The following is a 19,712-nucleotide window of genomic DNA, read 5'->3' as shown; positions in this document are numbered from 1 at the left end:
GACTTGGGAGAATCTAGGTCGTCTTTTTGTCTTCTTATATTGGTAGTGCATTGTTGTAGTACTAGTTTATAACATAATTTAATCATGCACTTAATGTGAATAATTTTGCATAGTATATGACACTTTATTTATGTGAGATGAGATGTCATATAATTGAAGGAAAAGGAGAGGGTTGTCCCCGAAAAAGATCCTCTCCAATTTTTTTAACAATTGATAGAATCCAGTGTGATCTATCACCTTTGATTCTATGAGTGGGCCCAGAAATAAATAAGAGAGAGAGTGCAATGAATGGTTAGATTGAACACTGGATATCATCCAGTTTTTTTCTCACTGGAGAGGATCCACTCCCGGTTGTCCCACGAGCAGACTGGGACACCATGAACTGGCGCATAGTTGTCAAAACCGAACTAGTAATCAAATCGGTCAGATTACTGATTTATTAATTTATTGATTCAATCCATAAATTATTGGTTCAACTGGTAAAATCGCTTTCACATAAATAAAAAATAAAAAATAGTCAAAAACTTAAAATTAAAATTTGAAATACATATTTTTACTAACGTTTTAAGATAGTTAAGTCAAATTCTATAAATAACTAATATAAAGATAAACATATAATTAGTTCATACTACTATATAATATCTTAATTAGATACAATAAGAATAACAATCTATGACTTATATCCAAAGAATAATTTCAAGGTCTAAATATTTTTATATAAATAAATAATTATATAAATTTATTTTTTTCAGAATAAATAATTTTATTTTATTTTTTTATTCATTATCATTTTTTATTTTAAAATTAATTAATTTGTACTTTAGTTAAAAAATGAGTTAAGTATTTCCATGTTTATATATATATAAAAGTTAGAAAGAATTTATATATATATTTTAAAAAGCATTCAAAACGCTAAAGAAACGGGAGGCCAAATTGACAATCACTGCTTGCAATACATTTTTTCTAATTTCACAGCCCGCATGCTGACGTCAGCATGACGTCATCGGCACGCAGGTTGACCATTGACCGCATTGTTGACCGGACCGGTTCGATTCTAAACCGTGTCGGTTTTGACCGGTTTGATTGGTTCGTACCAATTTTGATCGGTTCATTTTCTTAGGCGGTCAGAATATTAAACTGAACCGGTACAAAGTCCGGTTCGTCGGTTTTGCTGGTCGAACTGGCCGGTCCGATCCGGTTTTTACAACTATGAACTGGCCCTTTTTTTTGTTGGTAGGGAAATAAAAGTAGTGATATACTCTAATATTATAATTTTTGGTAGGGGTGAGCACGAGTAGTGGGTACTCGATTATCCGTATAGATCCGAACCGAACCTGTTAGAGTTAAATATACATTTTTTGTTTTATGTTGGTCAATCTTTTTGTTTACTTTGAAGCAATTCTGTTTTTTAATTTTTAAAATTATACATTCTTAGACCTTTGTTGTTTAAGTTTTTAAATTATACATTTTTAGACCTTTGTTGTATGTTAAACTACTTTAAAGGCTTCTTTTTAGAGTAATAATTTTTCTTCATGCGAGTTTGAGTGTGAAGAATTGTGATCCTCAAGATTTTTCTTATTGAAAATACACTGACGTGGGATAATGATATGATGGAATTTACTTATATATTTTTATCAATGTCGTTTAGTGCTCATTAAAATCTACTTTGACTTGCTTTTAAATATTAGTGGAATGTTACTCTTATGTAAAAGCGTATCCTAGATTTGATTTTGAATTGAGGATCTTCTATAAGTTGATTTTAATTTTTAACTTAAAAAATATTATGCTATTCTATTACTATTATAATTCATAGTACAGATAAATGAGGAAAAAATTAAAAGAAAGCTAGAACTGAATTTTACTAATGGTGAGATTTAGATTTACATTAGAGATAGACAATATATAAGATAGTTAGATAGTAACTATAAAAAAATTATATACAAAATAGTAATTATACTCTGATTGGTTGAATAATTAAATGATGGGACTAACTTTATTTTTTTTATTGTAAACTTTCATTTTGGGGATATATTGCTTGCAATATTAATAAATACTCTACAGAAAGGTCTTCCAATTGTACTAATTGGTTAGTAACAAATACACGACTTCTCTTATTTTATATATTTTGCAGATTCAAAAATGGAAAAAACTAACCCTAAAAGTGATTCGGTTGTTGGAAGTACTTCTTCTCCAAGTGCAGCCACTCTTGCTGCTATTGACGATGGTCTTTCTGGTAGAACATCACAAAGTCCAACTCCCCCACCATTACCTGCCTCAAATCCTTCATCAGAAACATAAACCGAAGCTGTTGGAGCTACTGGCGAGCCTCCAAAAGAGGTAAAACGTAAACCCAGTAGAGCACCTAGTAGTGTTTGGGATCATTTTTCTAAAAGTTCTCCTAATGAAGCCTGCTGCAACTATTGTAAAAAAAATATGCATGCAATAGTTCAAGTCATAGTACAACAAATTTACATAAACATTTAAGAATTTGCACTAAAAATCCTCATAAGCAAGTTGAAAAGGGGCAGAAAACTATTGCACTTGGGAGCCAATTTGAGGATGACCCTAATGTAGTTACTATAAAGCTCGTTGATTTTAATCAAGAAGAAACTCGTCTTGCTCTTGCAAATATGATAATTGTTGATGAACTTTCTTTTAAATTTGTTGAGGCTCAAGGCTTTAGACAATTTATGAATAAAACACAACCTAGGTTTAAGGATCCCTCTCGTTGGACAATTGCTAGAGATTGTATGGCTTTGTTTAGATATGAGAAAGAGAAGTTGAGAAATTTGTTATTTGAAAATTGCCAAATGGTTTTCCTTACTACCGATACTTGGACCTCAATTCAAAATTTGAATTATATGTGTGTGACTACGCATTATATTGATGATTCTTGGACATTTCATAAAAAAATATTGAATTTTGGTTTGATTACTAATCATAAGGGTGAGACTATAGGAAGAGCCTTAGAACAGTACTTGCAAGAGTGGGGTATTAGAAGGATATATTGTGTAACTGTTGACAATGCTAGTGCTAATGGTGTTGCAATTTCGTATTTACTTAGGGCATGGGTGATTGGAATGGGTCAACATTGTTAAATGGGGAGTTCATGCATATGAGATGTTGTCCTCACATATTAAATCTAATTATCGGTGATGGTATGAAAGAAATTGACAGCTCAATAAGTAAAATCAAAATTGCATGCAAGTTTATTAGGTCATCTCCTGCTAGGATGCAAGCTTTTAAAAGGTGTGTTCAAGAGGCTAATATAACTTGTAAGGCTAGTGTAGTGTTAGATGTGCCTACTAGGTGGAACTCTACCTATTTGATGCTAGAGGCTGCTGAGAAGTTTGAACCGGCTTTTAGTTGGCTTAGTTATCAAGACTCATTTTATTTGTTGGCGCTCGAATCTGAAGGAGGACCTCCTGATGCTAATGATTGGAAAAGGACACGTGTGTTTGTGAAGTTCTTGAAAATATTTTATGATGCAACTCTTACTTTTTCTGGTTCTTTGAATATTACATATAATAATTTTTCAATGAATTGTGTGACATTCAAAAAACTTTGAATAATTGGAGAAAGAGTAACGATGTTGATTTGCAAAAAATGGCGACACAAATGAAAGTGAAACTAGACAAATATTGGGAGGGTGATTGCATAAATTACATTCTTTTTGTGGCTGTTTTTCTTGATTTTTGTTACAAGTATGAGTATGTTGAATTTTGTCTTAATCGGGTGTATGGGTTTAATCAAGCCAAAGATATGTTGAAAAAATTGAAGAATATCATTCATAAGTTGTTTGAGTATTACACCATGATATATCCCCTTCCGGATGGTAGTTCTTCTAGTAGTTTTAATTCTAGCATTGCCTCTCATGATCATGGGGCTGGTGGTGAAAATGCAAATGAGGAGGAAGATGGCTTTGAGGATGAGTTTAGATTGAGGGTTAAAAAAAGCAAGGTGAGGTCAGAAGGAATGAGTTGGAAAGATACATGGAAGATGATGTGGAGGATAACATTCCCGATTTTGACATTTTGCGTTAGTGAAAATTGAAATCAATGAAGTATTATGCTCTTGCTCACATGGCTAGAGATTTGTTGGCTATTCCCGTCTCTACCGTGTCTTTTGAGTCGGCATTTAGTACTAGTGGTTGTGTGCTTGACCAATTTAGAAGCTCATTAAGTCCTTCTATTGTTGAGTCTCTAATTTGTTCACAAAATTGGTTAAGGACTCAAGAGAAGATGTATGATTTAAAGCAAGAACTTGAGGACCAAGAAAAACTTGAATTAGGTAACTATTTTTATATTATATTTATTTAAATCATTATGTAATTGTTGTTATTGTTGAGTCTCTAATAATAATTTAATTATTGTTAATGTAAAGTTTTCAGCTTTAACAATATCTAATCAAGCCATTGGAGTTGACGTTGTTTACAACAATTTGAGGTTAATATTTTTTCATTAATTATTTGTTTGTTGAATTACTTTTAATTAATCAATTTTATTTATTGACATTAGCTAATTATATGCTGATTTTTTGAAGGTCGCAACTCCTCTCTTGAACATGATTGGTTGATGGAATGAAGGATTATGGAGTGAAGAATTTGAAAACAAGACAAATATTTCTATTGTACTTTTTATTTAGCTTCTAATGTTTGAATTTTAATGTGTTTTGATTTTAGCTTCTTTGAAAGATTATTCACTAGACTTTTGTATTTAGTTTCTTAAATTTCTATTACACTTTTGTATTTCCATGAGACAAAGATTATTCACTATTAATATGTTTGGATTTTGATGAGTTTAGTTTTTAATGTATTTGGTGTTTAACATGTTTGTATTATTTCTATTGAAGTTACATGTTTATTGTACTTGTTAAATTTTTAAGATAAAAATTTGACAATTTGGTTTTTTTATGAATTTCAAAGTCATCGGGTACCCAATTACCCGTATCGAATCAATCCGTTCTTAATCGGTTTGGTTTGGTTCGGGTACAAGCACAAAAAAAATGAAAATCCAAACCAAACCGAACCAATTACATTTTGATCGTTTTTGTTCTGATTTTACCTTGAACCTGAACCAAACCGACCCGAATCCGTCGAAAATTTTGACGTTCCAGAAAAATGATGGGGAGAATTTACCGAGAAAAAGTCTATCAGTAACTGTTAAAAATCTGTCGGTAAATTACCGATGAAAAAAATCTATCGGTAAATAATTTTCGATGAGACTTTTATAGAAGAACGAAATCCGTCGGTAATAAAAAATTCGTCTATAATAAAGACCAAATCAATCTATATTAAAAAAAATTTTAGTTGTGTGTCCTACATAATCTGTGACCTATAATTTTCTCTTTTCATCTCACAATTTTATTTAAGAAAATTTTTTTCTAGGTTTTTGTCTCTGTGTTTAGCCTTTTTTGTTTCATCCTTAATTTTCTTTATTAATCACCTTCAACACTTGAATTTCTTGTTAATTTCTTTATCTTCAAAGCGCTTACCCTAACTTTCTAGCTCGAGATTTCATTTTTTTTAGTTAGAGTTTTATTGTATGCATGAAGCTTTGTAATTTCATGGATATAGAAGGCAAAGATTGGTTAAATATTTAAAAAGTTCAAGGGTTTGCCATAAGATCCAAATGTTGGAATAATTAATTTTATTAACTCAGATCATCCATATTAAATAACCAAAATATCTCATAACATAATGCGGAAGCGTACCTTTACTCATAGGAGTCAGAAGTTGATGGAAGGATTTGGATCTTGTGGTTCTTTTGATCTTCCTCAACTAACGCCTTCTGTATCCCTAGGTAGCTGAATTGTGACTTTTTTGACGAGGAAAGAGCAACAAAGACGGCTTTGGTATATTAGGGACCGAAACCCTGAAGACACTATTTATATTTGAGTATGGCACCCATTAAACCCTAAAGCCCAAATAAAATAGTATCTAAAGTCCAAAAGATAATATATCTAAAATCCAAAAGATAATTATCTAAAGAACAAAAGATAATATCCGATTTTATTCTCATTTAATTCCGAATCAAAAGTAATAATGACTTATTCAATTTAGCACTTATAACAATAAATGAGATCACCATTATATAAGTCATTTAAGTTGAAATAGCATAATTTGTGATTATGATTAATATATGTATTGTCCACAAACAAATTAGGAAATTAAAATAATTTCCTAACAATCTCCCACTTGGGCTATACATATATTCTTTCTTGATATAATCACATCTTATAAACTTTATGCGCGCATCTGAATGCTATTTCTCTCATTACTTTAATAATCTGATCCGTCTCATACATTAGATATGGAACTACCGCAGCTTTTATCACATTAATGTCGTGACTAAACCATGACAATCAACATCCTAATATACTTGACGACATAGATCAAATTTGGATGAGTAATATGGAAATTACATGCCAAGTGATCTCATGCATGTCTATTTTCAGCTGGTCCAACTTTAAAACTTTATTGAGATCAAACACAATACAAATATTGCAAAATGAACATTTTACATAACATGAAATAAACCATCAACTTAATTCTGCAGAAAAATAACTCAATATCTGTCATAGAACATATAACATAAAATAAACTCCCACTAAACCAAGAAATCACAAATATTGACACCCATCCGAGCAGTGTGCTCATGAAAGACTTTAGGAATCAATTCCTTGGTTATTGAGTCTGCTAGCATATACTCTATTCCTATATGTCCTATGGAAATCTGTTTTTCTTAAACTTTTCTCCTTAACAACTAAGAACTTGATGTCTATATGCTTCGATTTTGTCAAGCTCTTATTATTATTGGGATATAAAACTGTTGACTTATTGTCACAAAATATCTTTAATGACCTTTCAATGTCATCTACTATACGAAGCTCAGTGACAAAGTTTTGCAACCATATGCCATAAAATCGGAATCAAAGTACCCAATGATCTCCAAATTTTCTGATCTCTGATAAGTAAGCATGTAATCATTTATTCTCTTTAGATAACACATTACGCGTTTAACAGCTATCCAATGATCTATGCCCGGATTACTCAAGTATTTACCCAACACTCCCACTATAAATGATATATCGGGACGTATGTAGACTTGAGCATACATTAAGCTCCCTAATGGTGATGCATAAGTTTTATCATGCATTGACGTCCTCTCAAGATCATTTTTTTAGGGTATTGCTTGAGACTGAACTTGTCTCATTTGGTTACGGGTGTGTCCATCGGTCTACAACTTTTCATGCCATATCTACTTAAAATCTTTTTGATATAGTTCTTTTGTGATAATCCAAGAATACCTTGAGAACGATCTCTTAGTATCTCAATTCCTAATACAAAAGAGGCATTACCAAGATCTTTCATTTCAAATTTGTTCGATTGAAATTTGTTAGTTTCATGCAACAAGTCTATATCGTTACTGGCAAGTAGAATGTCATCAACAGATAAGACCAAAAAGATGTATTTACTCCCACTGAACTTGCAGTATACACAATCATCTATAATATTTACCTCAAAAACCATATGAGATAATGACTTGATTAAACTTTTGATACCATTGACGGGAAGCTTGTTTGAGACCATAAATGGATTTTCTCTTTTCTCTGTTAGATCTCGTTAATAACACTTCTTGAGGTTGTTGAGCTTGCTGTATGGGTTGGGGTTGAGGAGGATTCTCATTAATTTTCAGTATTATAGCAGTATCTTGAGCAACAATAATATTCTCATTGTTCTCTTGTACTGCAACTGGATCTACAATAGGATTCTCATTGTGCTCTTGTACTATAATTGTATCTTGAACAATAATAGGCACAAGGTCCTGATCATTGTCAGTTATAGAATCCTCATTAAAAGCAACATTCCTAATGTTTCCTTCCCCCTAAAGTCAACATTCTCAAGAAATCTCGCATTTTCCGTTTCAAAATAGACCTTGATGCATGATTGTAAAACTTATACCCCCGTGAGTGCTCAGCGTAACCAACAAAGTAGCAACTAATTATCCTTGAGTCCAATTTTCTTTCATGCAGCCTATAAGGTTGCGCCTCAGCTGGACATCCCCAAATATGCAGATGCTTTATACTGGGCCTTTTCCCAGTCCAAATTTTATATGGAATTTTTGTTAACTACTTTGCTTGGCACCCTATTAAGGATGTACACTGCGGTCTTTAAGACTTCTCTCCAGAGTGATTCACGCAAGGAAGAATGACTAATCATACTTCTCACCATGTCCTTAAGAGTTTGGTTCATTCACTTTGCAACACCATTCATGCTAGGTTTGCCTGGCATGGTGTATTGCGAAACAATACCACACTCCTCTAGGAAAAGAGCAAAAGCCCCAGGACGTTGCTCACCTGAACCGTCATATCGTCCGTAGTATTCACCACCACGATCAGATTTGACAGCTTTAATTTTCTTTCCAAGTTGAAGTTCAACTTCAGCTTTGAAAGACTTGAAAACATCCAAGGCTTGGGACTTTCATGAATTAAATATAGATACCCATAACGAGAATAAGCATCTATGAACGTAATAAAGTACCGTTGTCCATTCCAAGAGACAGTAGGGAATGGGCCACATATATCGGTATGTATCAGTTCTAAGACATCTTTAGCTCTCTTGACACATAATTTCCTTTCGTTTGTCTTTTTCCCCTTTATGCACTCAATGCAAATTTCAAAGTCCACCAAATTTAGGGGTCAAAGAATTTCATCCAATACGAGCCTCAGAATTCTCTGTTTAGAGATGTGACCTAGGCGTTTGTGCCATAATGATGCTGAATTCTCATTTAGCTTTTGTTTCGTACCCGTTTGCAGTATTTAATTATTATAGGAATTTAAGTCAAGCCTATATAGATTATCCACCAAATGACCAGAGATTGACTTTATTGTCTCCAAACGAACAAAAATAACCTGATTTTTCCAAACGAGAAACAAAAACCAAATTTTGTCTAAATGACGGTACATAAAATGTCTCTAATAAATCCAAGTAAAATCCGCACGTGGAACATAATCTAAAGGTTCCTATAGCTTCAACTGCAACTATATTGCTACATGTCACATAGATGTATCTTTCAGCATCATTTGGCGGTCGGCTCCATAGGCAACCCTGCATAGTAACACTTACATGAGTAGTAGCAGCAGAATCTACCCACTAAGTATCAACAGGTGCATAACTTAAACTAGCCTCAGAACAAACAAAAGTAAGAATTATACCCTTCTTTACACGCCAGGTGGCATATTTAGTGCAATCCTTCTTCATGTGTCCCACCTTTTTACAGAAGAAATATGTTGAAACTTGATCTTATTTTTAGCCTTTTCTGCTGAGAAGGCGCATCTGCAGTAGTATCACGCTTTCTTTTATACTGAGAAGATGAAGCCATGTGAGCACTTTCAGTCTTATCTTGCTGTAGCCTCTCTTTTTCTTGCACACAGTGAGATATAAGCTCATTTAAGGACCAAGTGTCCTTCAGAGTGTTATAACTCACTTTGAATAGCCCAAAGTGTGTAGGAAGGAAAATCAAAATGAAATGCACGAGTAAATCTTCAGACAGCTCTAACTTTAGTGCTTTCAATTTTGAAGCAAGATAAGACATTTTCATGATGTACTCTCTTATGTTCCCTTTACCTTTATACCTCATGGAGATAAGTTTGCTCAAAAGACTACTTGCCTCCGTCTTTTCATTTTTAGTAAAGAATTTTTCAACATCTTTTAGGAACTGTTTGGCATCTTTATCCTCAGTAATTGAGCCCCGAAGTGCCTCAGGAATTGAGCGTTTCATGATCATAATGCTCATTTGATTGGATCTCTCCCACTTCTCTATTTTAACCCCATTGAGATTTTCTGGAGTGGAAGTGGGTTTCTCCTCTCGAAGAGCTATATCTAGATCCATACAACCGAAGATAATCTCCACGGTATCCTTCCAAACTTTAAAGTTTGAACCATTCAGCATAGGGATACTGCTAATTTATGCAGAAACATTGGTAGCTGAAGCCGTAGTTTCTTTATTAGAACAAAAAGAACATGCAGTAAACATTAGTTAATTAATGGAAAAAATCCATATTGAGATATCTAGCACAACATTAATTTTCAATCTTTGGATAGAAAAATTAATTGTAAGTGATACTCTCATTGCAGTAATCAAATATTGTCAAAATTCCTGTCACACATTAAGCCTTTCTTTGGACCGACTTAATACGCACAGAGAAGCTTAAACTTCGCAAACTATTTATTACCGCATATATTTTCTATTAATTGGCAAAACAATAATCTTCCTTTGGGCCGATTATTGACCGCATAATTAATAGAAAATAAACAAAAGTGTGCAATGCTTATTATTTGGCCAAAGAATAAACTTTCTTTGGACTGATTATTGTTTGCATAAATAATAAGCATTACTTTATTCTTAATTAGTTACCAAAATATGTATTTACCATCAATATGTGTATGTAATTCGGCCAAATACAGACCTTCCTTTGGGCCGACTAATATTCACATAAATTACATATCACCATAAATTACATATCACCATATTTCTAATATTTTAAATAAATCAATTTTCACAAAAGAGACTACTTTGGCAGCATAATGTTCAATCAATTTATTCCAAAACCAAATCTTTATAAAATAGATGGGTATACTAATCCAAATTGTTACTAGTTTCTTTATGTAACAATTAAATAATATTTTCTATTATCAAATATTATTAATATGCACACATAACTTGGCCAAATATAAATCTCCTTTTGGATCAATTAATATTCGCATAAGTGACATATACATATTAATCTTTATATTCTAAAAGGATAATTAATCAATTCTATACCAAATTAATGACATACACAATTAGATCCGAATAATCATAGTAATACTTTGTACTAATGTTTCAAAATAAATCAATTACTATATACAATTAAAAAAATGAATACAGTAAAATATATATATAAGTAGCCGAAAGTATATATATAAAGTAATCTAAATGGCCACAATAACTTTAGTACTATTTCGGCATATATGTTATTGTGGCCATTTAGATTAATTTATATATATATATATATATATAAAAAAATTATCCGGTGTTCCTACGTACGGATTCAAAACTTTGATGTTCTCTGTACGAACAAGTTTTCCACTTAAGTTTTGTTATTTTCTGAGGTTGGAATTGACGAGAATGACCCAAGTTGGGAATTTCTTTATCGAAAATGACCAGCTTAGATGGGTAGTGGATAAAGCTTGCGGTGAGATCCGTGCTTAGAATCAGGCGGCTTCGACATCGACTGGAGGTATTTTAAATCGAATTAGTAATGAAAGAACTCACGGAGAGGAGACCTGTTTGGGCGGTGGCAGAGAATGTGAAGCTGAAGGGGAGAAGAATTGTTCGATTGTGGGTCATTGGGACAAACGATGGCATGGGTGAAGCTCGCTGGTGTGCGAATCGATGGTGGTAAGAAATGAATAGAAGAGGATCATAGTTAATGAGACACCGTCTGTAGATGTGGGTTTAGGGTTTGATTTTTTGCGGGATTGATGCCGGTGAAGAAAGCTTTCCAAGATCTAAATTCCTCCTGTTTTTTTTTTGGTAAGTTTTGTTGTTTTCGTTATGCAGAGTAGGTTGGGGCTTTGATTTGATTTTGCTAGAATGAAAGATTGTGGAATGCCTGTTGTGGATTTTGTAGTTGTTACTTTATGGGTATGCAGTTGCTATGGGTGCGGTACGTGAATTCAATGTAGGTATAGATTTAAGATTGTTCAAGTTCATTTAATCGTTGGTGAAGTATTTAGAGAAGTAGGATCCATGTATTATGGTGTTGTAATGAAGCTTCTGAAGAAGAGTTAAGATGAATGCTGGTGTCGTTAATGTTAGCAGCCGTTTTAAAGTTAGTGAAGTGCAAGGTACTTGGTTAGAGCAGTAATAACGAGGTTATTGAGCAATATTTTAGTGACTTAGGAAATGTAAGTATCGAAAGCCTGATTAAAGTGAATGCTAATGGTGAAGTCAGTTAAGTTTGGTGTTAACAATTGAGATAGTTTGAGGCCTGAATTGCTTTGAAGGGTAATAGAGATTTCTATTTCATGACCTTGAATGGAAGTGTGGGATGAATCACACCTCTATCTGCTTGTTACTATTCTACTGTAGCTTTTGTGATAGTAGTTGTTCTACTTTGTTAATCACTTGTGATTAGTTTGTTAGGTGATAGATGCAAGTGCAAAAGAAAACTTGGGCTGTTGCAGTTATCATGGTTGTGATCGTAATTGTCAAATAGAATAGGTCAATATACATGCTTTTTTGCTGTTGCTATTTTATTTTATTATTTTAAATATTGCTGCATATTTGAACTGCTTTTTCTGCTGGTGGTATTTTGTTGGAGCTAATTTATATATGTTACCATATATATTTGCTGGAAATATGAATGTTGCATGCATATGAGTATATGGATGTATGTTAAAGCGGTGCACTTATCTTGTAAGATTGAATGTTGATGTATGATTTTTAATGTGGTAGCCTGAAACGGCATTTTTTGTATAGTAGTGTTTAGAGTAGAAAGTGTATAAATTTGTTCTTGTTTCACATTATTTGTTGAGTGGCCATTTATGATCCCTTTGCTGAATAGTGATCGGGGAATGGGGAAACTTGTGTTGGAGTCTTTGCATTGAGGGATATTAAGCAGGAGGGGTTTCCACCATTTACTTATTCCTTTTATATGTTTATATTCCTTTCTTTATATGACTTGGACCTGCATCTTTGTGTTATGCACCTTTATGGCATTACCCATTAGTGGACAGCTAGCTTTCTCACCTCTCTTTTGGGTCCCCTTAATATTGTAAAAAAGATTTAATTTCTATCGTAAGTATTATGAACTCTTGAGCTAAAAAGCAATAAAATTGTTGAATAAATGTTTAGTAGAATAATATATTTTTACACCTACATGTATGAAGAGAGATTTTATTATTGGATTTTAGTATTTGTCTCTGTGCCATTTATTTTTTGTCTATCCTAGACAATTATAAAGATGGTTAAATTACTCTGTTGGTCCCTATAGTTCCACAAAATTTATAATTAGGCCTCTATACTTTTATTTCTTTTAATTGGGTGTTTGCACCAATTTTTTTTTCAATTAGGTCTTTATTGGTAGTAATTAGCTTAATTGTATAAGGACCCAAATAATTAAAAAAAAATTGGTCGAAGGACTCAAATAAAAAGAATAAAAAAATTAAGGGATTCAATTTTAAAAAAATTGGTGCAAGGACACAATTAAAAGATAAACAAGTATGGGGACGTAATTAAAAAAATTGCAAAACTATAGAGAGTAATAGAGTAATTAAACCTATAAAAAATAGTTGAATTTCTTCCGTTTAAGTTATACTTGTGATAGATTATTCAATTAGTGAGTAATAATTAATTTTTGTATCATATTATAGCTTGTATTAGTAATAAGGTTATTAAGCAACATGACCAAAATGTAAAATGTGAAGAGAACACCTTTAAAATAACGCAGTTAAAATCAACGTACTTTTACATGTTAATTAAAAAAAGAAACTTGTCTAAACAATCTTACTATCAATTTTTATGTTTTTCGGTATTAATTTTGCTTCGACTGTTGAAATTTGCTGGGCCTGTGAGTGTGTGTAAGTATTTGCTTGTTGATAAAAAATTCTATTGGTTATCTTCCTTATCAGTTAGAGTTGAGAGCAGAACGGGCACAGTTTCGAAGAGAGGCAAGAAGGAGCGGTTGGGAGATGACATCATGTAGCAGGGTGGTTAATGAAATGGGATGCGGTAGTAGTGAGGAGCCGAATTCGGCCGGTGAAATGCCCAGAATGGTAGGCGACGACGAGGTACGAATTTTGTCGAGATGAACAGCACGGGGTTGGGTATGAATGTGGTGGAAAAAGCTTTCTAAGAGTTTCTTTTAAGTTAGTGCGCATTTTTGAGTTTATGTGAAAGGTGTTTAACATGTCAACTTGTGAATTCATGAAGGAAAAAAATGCTTGACATAGGAATGGAGGAGGATGAGTTTGAGGGTTTAGGGTATAACCAGAGTGAAGCATTGCCAACACGAAGTCTGATGCAGTACCAGTTACTGCGGCGGATGTACTTAAGACGGAGTTCAATAGTCCAGCAGAAGCCACTATTTTCTATGAAGAGTATAGTAGGGCGAGGGTTTTGCGATGCAAAAAGGAAAGAAGTTGAAAAATAAAAATGGTGATTTTTTTCGTTACACATATCTATGTAACAGACAAGGGTTTAGAGACAAGAAGTGGCTAGAGAAGGTGGATCGCAAGAGGGAGCACAAGGTGGTGATCATTGTGGATGTCCTGCGGATATGCGTATTAAGCCTAAAGGGACAGTGGCAGGTGGTGTGTGTCTCGTTTTGTGGAGGAACATAACCACGAGCTCCTGCCTATGAAGTATGTGGACTATCTACCTGTTCACCGTAAGATCTCTGATGTTGATATTGCACACATGGAGAGCATGAAGCAAGTTAGGATATCAATTCCAAAGATCTATGAGTCTATTGCTGCACATGCGGGTGGTTTTAATTTTGTTCCATTTACTAAGCGAGATATGTACAACGAGGTTAGGCGGCAAATGGCGATGTAGAATGGTGACGTGAATGCTGCATTGAGGGTTTTGGAGGGTGCAGCCCGGACAGACGAGAAATTGTATTGGAGGTACGAGGTTGGTGAGGGGCAGCACATGTGCGATCTATTTTGGAGTGATGGGCGAAGCCAGGAGGATTATCAGGTATTCGGAGATGTACTAGCATTCGATGCAACCTATGGGTGGAACAAGTACAATCTCCCAGTTATTGTTTTTTCTGGGGTTAATCATTACAACCAGACCTGTGTGTATGCAACTGCGATGGTATCATGCGAATCAATAGCATCGTATGTATGGGTTTTAAGAAAGTTACTGGAATGCATGGGGGGTAAAGCACCGACAGTGGTGATAACTGATGGCGATCGATCAGTGCGTGTAGCTATTCAGGAAGTATTTCCCAATGCTCACCACCGCTTATGCACTTGGCACCTCCTGAAGAATGCGACGGTTAATGTATGTAAACCCCGGTTCACATTGTTGTTTAGACATTGCATGCTTGCCGATATTCAGGTTCCGGAGTTTGAACTGCTTTGGGATGCCATGCTGGAGGAGTGTGGGGTTAGGGAGTTAGAGTGGGTTAAGGACATATACGAGAAGAAATCTTCCTGGGCAACTGCTTATATACGGGGTCGGTTTTATGCTGGGCTCTGCACAACATCTTGGTGTGAGTCGTTGCACGCAAAGTTAGGGAGGTTTGTGGAAAGGCGGTACTATATACTTGAGTTTGTAACCAATTTTCAAAGATGTGTGGACTTCCTGAGGGACAATGAAGAAGAGCTTGACTTCCAATCATCGTACGGGACACCGATCCTTCAAACCCAGTTTCTGAAGTTAGAAAAGTCAGGGGCAGTAAACTTCACACAGGAAATTTTCTCAAGATATCGTGAGTCGCTTAAAAAGTGTGTTCGGGTCACTATATTAGAGTGCATTCAAGGTGAAGATAGGTGTGTGTATGTGACACAAAAGTATAGAAGACCTAATTCACGGTGGACTATGGTACATATGAGAAGGAAAGAGGAGTTTGTTTGCAGTTGCGTGAGGATGGAGTCATTCGGTTTGCCATGTGTTCACATACTAGCAGTTTTGGTAAGGTTAGATTTTGTTTCCCTGCCTAAGAATCTGGTGTTGCCGTAGTGGTCTAAAGCGCATTCTTGCAGCACTGCAAGCGGTTAGCAAAAGTTGCATGTATTAGGGAAGAGGACTTCAAGGAATATTTAGCCAAGGTTGTGGAGGATACTTGTTTTCTTGAAAAAAAATGGACTAGGTGGTGCGGTTACTGGGACCACTGGTGCGGAATTTATAACCACAAACTAACCGGCAAGTGCACCGAGTCGTACCAAGTAGTACCTCAGGTGAATGAGGGTCGATCCCACGAGGATTGATGGACTAAACAACAATGGTTGATTAATTTACTTAGTTAGACAAACAGAAAATGGTGTTTGAGAGTTTAAAAAAGCATTAAACAGGAAACTCAGAATATCAGAAGACAGGCAATAAATAAGTTGGGAATAAAATATGGAGAAAGCAGTTAAGGCTTTAGAGTTATCTATTTTTCGGATTGACTTTTCTTATTAATTTATTTTAATCATGCAAGATTTAATTCTTGGCAAACTATATATGACTAAACCCTAATTCCTTAGACCTTTTTAGTCTCCTCTAAAATTCATCAACCGCCAATTCTTTTGTCAATTAATTCCAATTAGAGGGTGAAGTTCAATTCTAGTTATATGCCACAGAAATCCTAATTACCCAAATATAAGAGGATTATATGTCACGTATCCCATTAAATCCAGATAATTGTAAATTTAGGAGAATATGTTTTTAAGCTGTTGTTCAAGTAAAGGGCTTTTCCAAGTTATACAAGAACTCAATTAGAAAGAGGGTCATATTTCCGTTCCACCCAATTTCATAAAATAACGAACAAAAACAATTCTTGAAATATAACTCAATACATAAATTAAAATAGAAAAAACAAGCAACAGGATCAATCCATACAATAAACAGAGCTCCTAACCTTAACAATGGAGGTTTAGTTGCTCATGGAAAAGAGTAAAAACTAGGATTCTGGTAAACTGTAAATTTGAAATGTGGTGGAATTCCCAGAAGAGAAGTTTTTTTCTCTTTTATATCTAATCCTAATTAATTTAAAATCTATTTTCTAAAACTAAAATAATATATTTTCCTATTTTAAACTAAAATACAAATTTAAATTAGAATTAGTTAAAATCTTCGAACAGCCTCAATTTGGACGCTGGGACCACTTGAATTGGATGATTATGCGCCTAACTTGAGTTCTCATGCGCCTTACTTGGTCATGGCCGCATGGATTGGAGTTTAAGTGAGTGAGCTTGCGTCTAACCCAAGCTTTGGTGCACCTTACTTGGATTTGGAATAACAACCACGCCTAACTCAAGGTTTTGTGCGCCTTACTTGGATTTGGAATAACACTGGCGCCTAACTTGAATGAATCACACCTTGTTGTGTGTAGTTGTTGTGCCTTGCACCTAACTTGAGAAATCTCAAGTTAGGCCCAGCCTAGGCAGAGCTTCTTGGGCGTTCTTTTTTCATTCCTTGCTCCTAACTTGAGAAATCTCAAGTTAGGCGCAACCTTGGCTGCGCTGGTGGAAAAAAAGTATAGACTATTATATATCGTTGGAAAGCTCTGAAAGTTATCTTTCTAACGCCACTAAAACCACGTTTATTGGACCTCTGTAGCTCGAGATATTTAGGTTTGAGTGCAGAGAGGTCAGGATTGACAACATCATTCACCTTCTTCTCTTTTTCTGCAAAAACTCCATCAAATCCATCCAAATGTTACCTAAAGTAAACAGAATTTCACATGACTCAAAGTAACATCCATAGTGGCTAAAAGATAATCAATTATTGATTAAGCTCAACAAATTAAATGCAAATTCACTAGGAAAAGATAGGAAAGATGCTCACGCATCAACCACAATTGGCAACATTGGAGGAGGGGTTAGGGATCCTGTTAGTGTTAGGACTAAAGGCACAGGACGTGGCAATGAACCTCTTGGGTCTATGGGTATCAAGAAGCGTAAGTGCAGCACCTGCGGGTGTCTCGATCATCGAAGGACCCGCTGTCCCAATGCTCCACCGACATCAGCAGTGTCAACCCAGGACTATGGTGCGAAAACATTATCACCAAATGTTAACATGGTAAGCAGGACATCCATGCTTCACTTTGGAATTATGTTTCTCTAGTGTTGATGTATGCTGGTGTGAAACTCACAATATGATAACAATAACGTGGGTGTTCATTATGTATTGCAGGGTCCTTGAATCTAAGAACAAGGGAGCATTGTGTGGTGCTGATTGTTGAAGCAGTTTGGATCCATGCATATGTGGTTATTCACAAGTGGTCGTTCAGTCTGGGTCGCCAATGGGGCAAAGATGTTATATTACTTATTAGTCATGCTGATGTCCTCAGATGTATGGTGATTCAATTGTGTTTAGTATATATTGTTACTGAAATTTTAATTAGATTTGTTACCCTATTAGTGACAGCGATTTATGTAGTTGACTTGATCGCATGATATAGTAAACTTAATTCCACTATGAAAGGTTTATACAGTAATTTTAATACATTATATGTTGCAGTTGTTTGTTCGATTACGTTATTTATTCCCCCATGCTATGTTTATGTGAGTACTACCTGTCCAGAAGGCAGTGAGAAATTCAGGTTAGAGACACCTTTCCCTGTCCACTTCACTAAGGATACTATTAAGCTGAAATAGGCCAAGGCTCTTGATAGGACATTCCTTTGTCCCAACTACAAAGTTCCTCTGACCAACACAATGTCAGTTGTGGCCCTTATAGATAGATTCATGGCCGTCGATAAGATCTGTTTTGTTTGCAACAAACCATGTCATCGCAGAAGTTTGGTCTACCTGAAAAAAATGGGCAGTGGTTTCGATTTTCATGGGGATCTTTGCTGTGTCATTTGTTTCCTTTTTTGTGTGTTTGTTTTCCAAGTATCAAACCATGATAATTTTAAAGAGCATCTCGTTTTATTAATATTTGGTACTCAAAAATGTCAACTGTAGCTGGGTTGATCTTATAGTTGTTCTATAATTCCTCTATGAAGAATGGTGTGGACCATTTCACACGCTGTACACTTAGCGACGTTTGACTAAAAAATTTCACCTGTTTGGAAAAAACTAGACTAGCTATAGAGTAGTATGGTAAATCATGCCATGATCACATACAATTTGTATCCATACATGCGAAGTCTGTGGCTTCGTGCCGAACGTTACTATGCGCTTACATATATTGCCTGCAGTAATCCTAAATCCAAAATAGAGGCAACCTAGTTACTGACATGATAAGGACTAAGGCCCAGTTTGGGTAACCAACTTAATTAAGCTCCTTTTGATAAAATAACTTAAACAATAAATGATTCTGTTAAAAGTAACTTATAAATAAGTTATTTTGTATTTGGATTTTTAACTCTAAAAGTGCTTATTTTATAGAAATGTGATGAAAAGTAGAAATATTATGAGAGAAATCATTTTTTTTAACTTCTCTATAAACTCCTAAATAGCTTCTTAGAAAGTTGCAATTTGGTTTTGAAAATTGTACCAGACACTAATACTACTACTTTTCATAAGTCAAAATTTAAAAAAAGTTACTTCTAAAATTTTTCAAATGGGCCCTAAGTATTGAAGCATAATGTCATAGACAACATTAGCATATTCCTGAGTTGTAGAATGGAATGTTTTCGACATCTATATTCAAAATACATCCAAAAGGCAAAAAATACAAGTCATATATATGCTTATCAAAATAGAGAGTGATCAAATGGAATAGCTTCAGTCGGTGCGATCCAAGAGATCACACCAAAGCAGCTCCGCTTTAACATCTATGAAGCATGCATATTCATTTGCATCACAGCTAGCAATGCTAGTGGCAGTCCTCATCCTGACATCTTCCGAGTGGATCTACATAACGATATTTGCACAGTGTTATGGACATTAGAAGTAATATAATCACAAAGGAATTAGATTGGGAAACAATTATTAGTTGCAGTTACTAGAAGTTACGGTTTAATCAAGGGCATGCTAGAAAACTCACCATGGAAGCGAAAATTCG

At 34.6% G+C, this 19,712-nt stretch overlaps 3 protein-coding genes across 3 annotated transcripts; 1 reads left to right on the top strand and 2 right to left on the bottom strand.

Annotated features, from left to right (window-relative positions):
* Positions 1 to 7,210: 7,210 nt before the first annotated feature.
* On the bottom strand, positions 7,211 to 8,370 carry LOC107458351 (uncharacterized). The gene is made up of 3 exons (XM_016076560.1): positions 8,359 to 8,370; positions 7,564 to 7,886; positions 7,211 to 7,481 (listed from the first exon to the last, which is right to left on the bottom strand). Exons 1-3 carry the CDS (start codon positions 8,368 to 8,370, stop codon positions 7,211 to 7,213), a joined length of 606 nt encoding a protein of 201 aa, XP_015932046.1.
* A 905-nt stretch (positions 8,371 to 9,275) lies between these two features.
* LOC107458350 (uncharacterized) lies at positions 9,276 to 9,953 on the bottom strand. Its single transcript, XM_016076559.1, has one exon. The coding sequence runs from the start codon at positions 9,951 to 9,953 to the stop codon at positions 9,276 to 9,278; it is 678 nt and encodes a 225-aa protein (XP_015932045.1).
* Positions 9,954 to 14,699: 4,746 nt separating this feature from the next.
* On the top strand, positions 14,700 to 15,737 carry LOC107458348 (protein FAR1-RELATED SEQUENCE 5-like). The gene has a single exon (XM_016076558.1). The coding sequence runs from the start codon at positions 14,700 to 14,702 to the stop codon at positions 15,735 to 15,737; it is 1,038 nt and encodes a 345-aa protein (XP_015932044.1).
* Positions 15,738 to 19,712: the final 3,975 nt, after the last annotated feature.

The sequence above is a fragment of the Arachis duranensis genome, chromosome 7 (assembly GCF_000817695.3).
Source record: "Arachis duranensis cultivar V14167 chromosome 7, aradu.V14167.gnm2.J7QH, whole genome shotgun sequence".
NCBI classification, from domain to species: domain Eukaryota; kingdom Viridiplantae; phylum Streptophyta; class Magnoliopsida; order Fabales; family Fabaceae; genus Arachis; species Arachis duranensis.
This window is presented reverse-complemented; position numbering and strand designations above follow the sequence as displayed.

Coding starts and splice junctions, on each gene's coding strand:
- LOC107458351 (XM_016076560.1), bottom strand. Junction 7,482..7,563: donor AAACAAGCTTCCCGTCAATG/GTATCAAAAGTT, acceptor CTGCAAGTTCAG/TGGGAGTAAATACATCTTTT.
- LOC107458350 (XM_016076559.1), bottom strand. CDS start 9,953: ATGCTGAATGGTTCAAACTTTAAAGTTTGGAAGGATACCGTGGAGATT.
- LOC107458348 (XM_016076558.1), top strand. CDS start 14,700: ATGTGCGATCTATTTTGGAGTGATGGGCGAAGCCAGGAGGATTATCAG.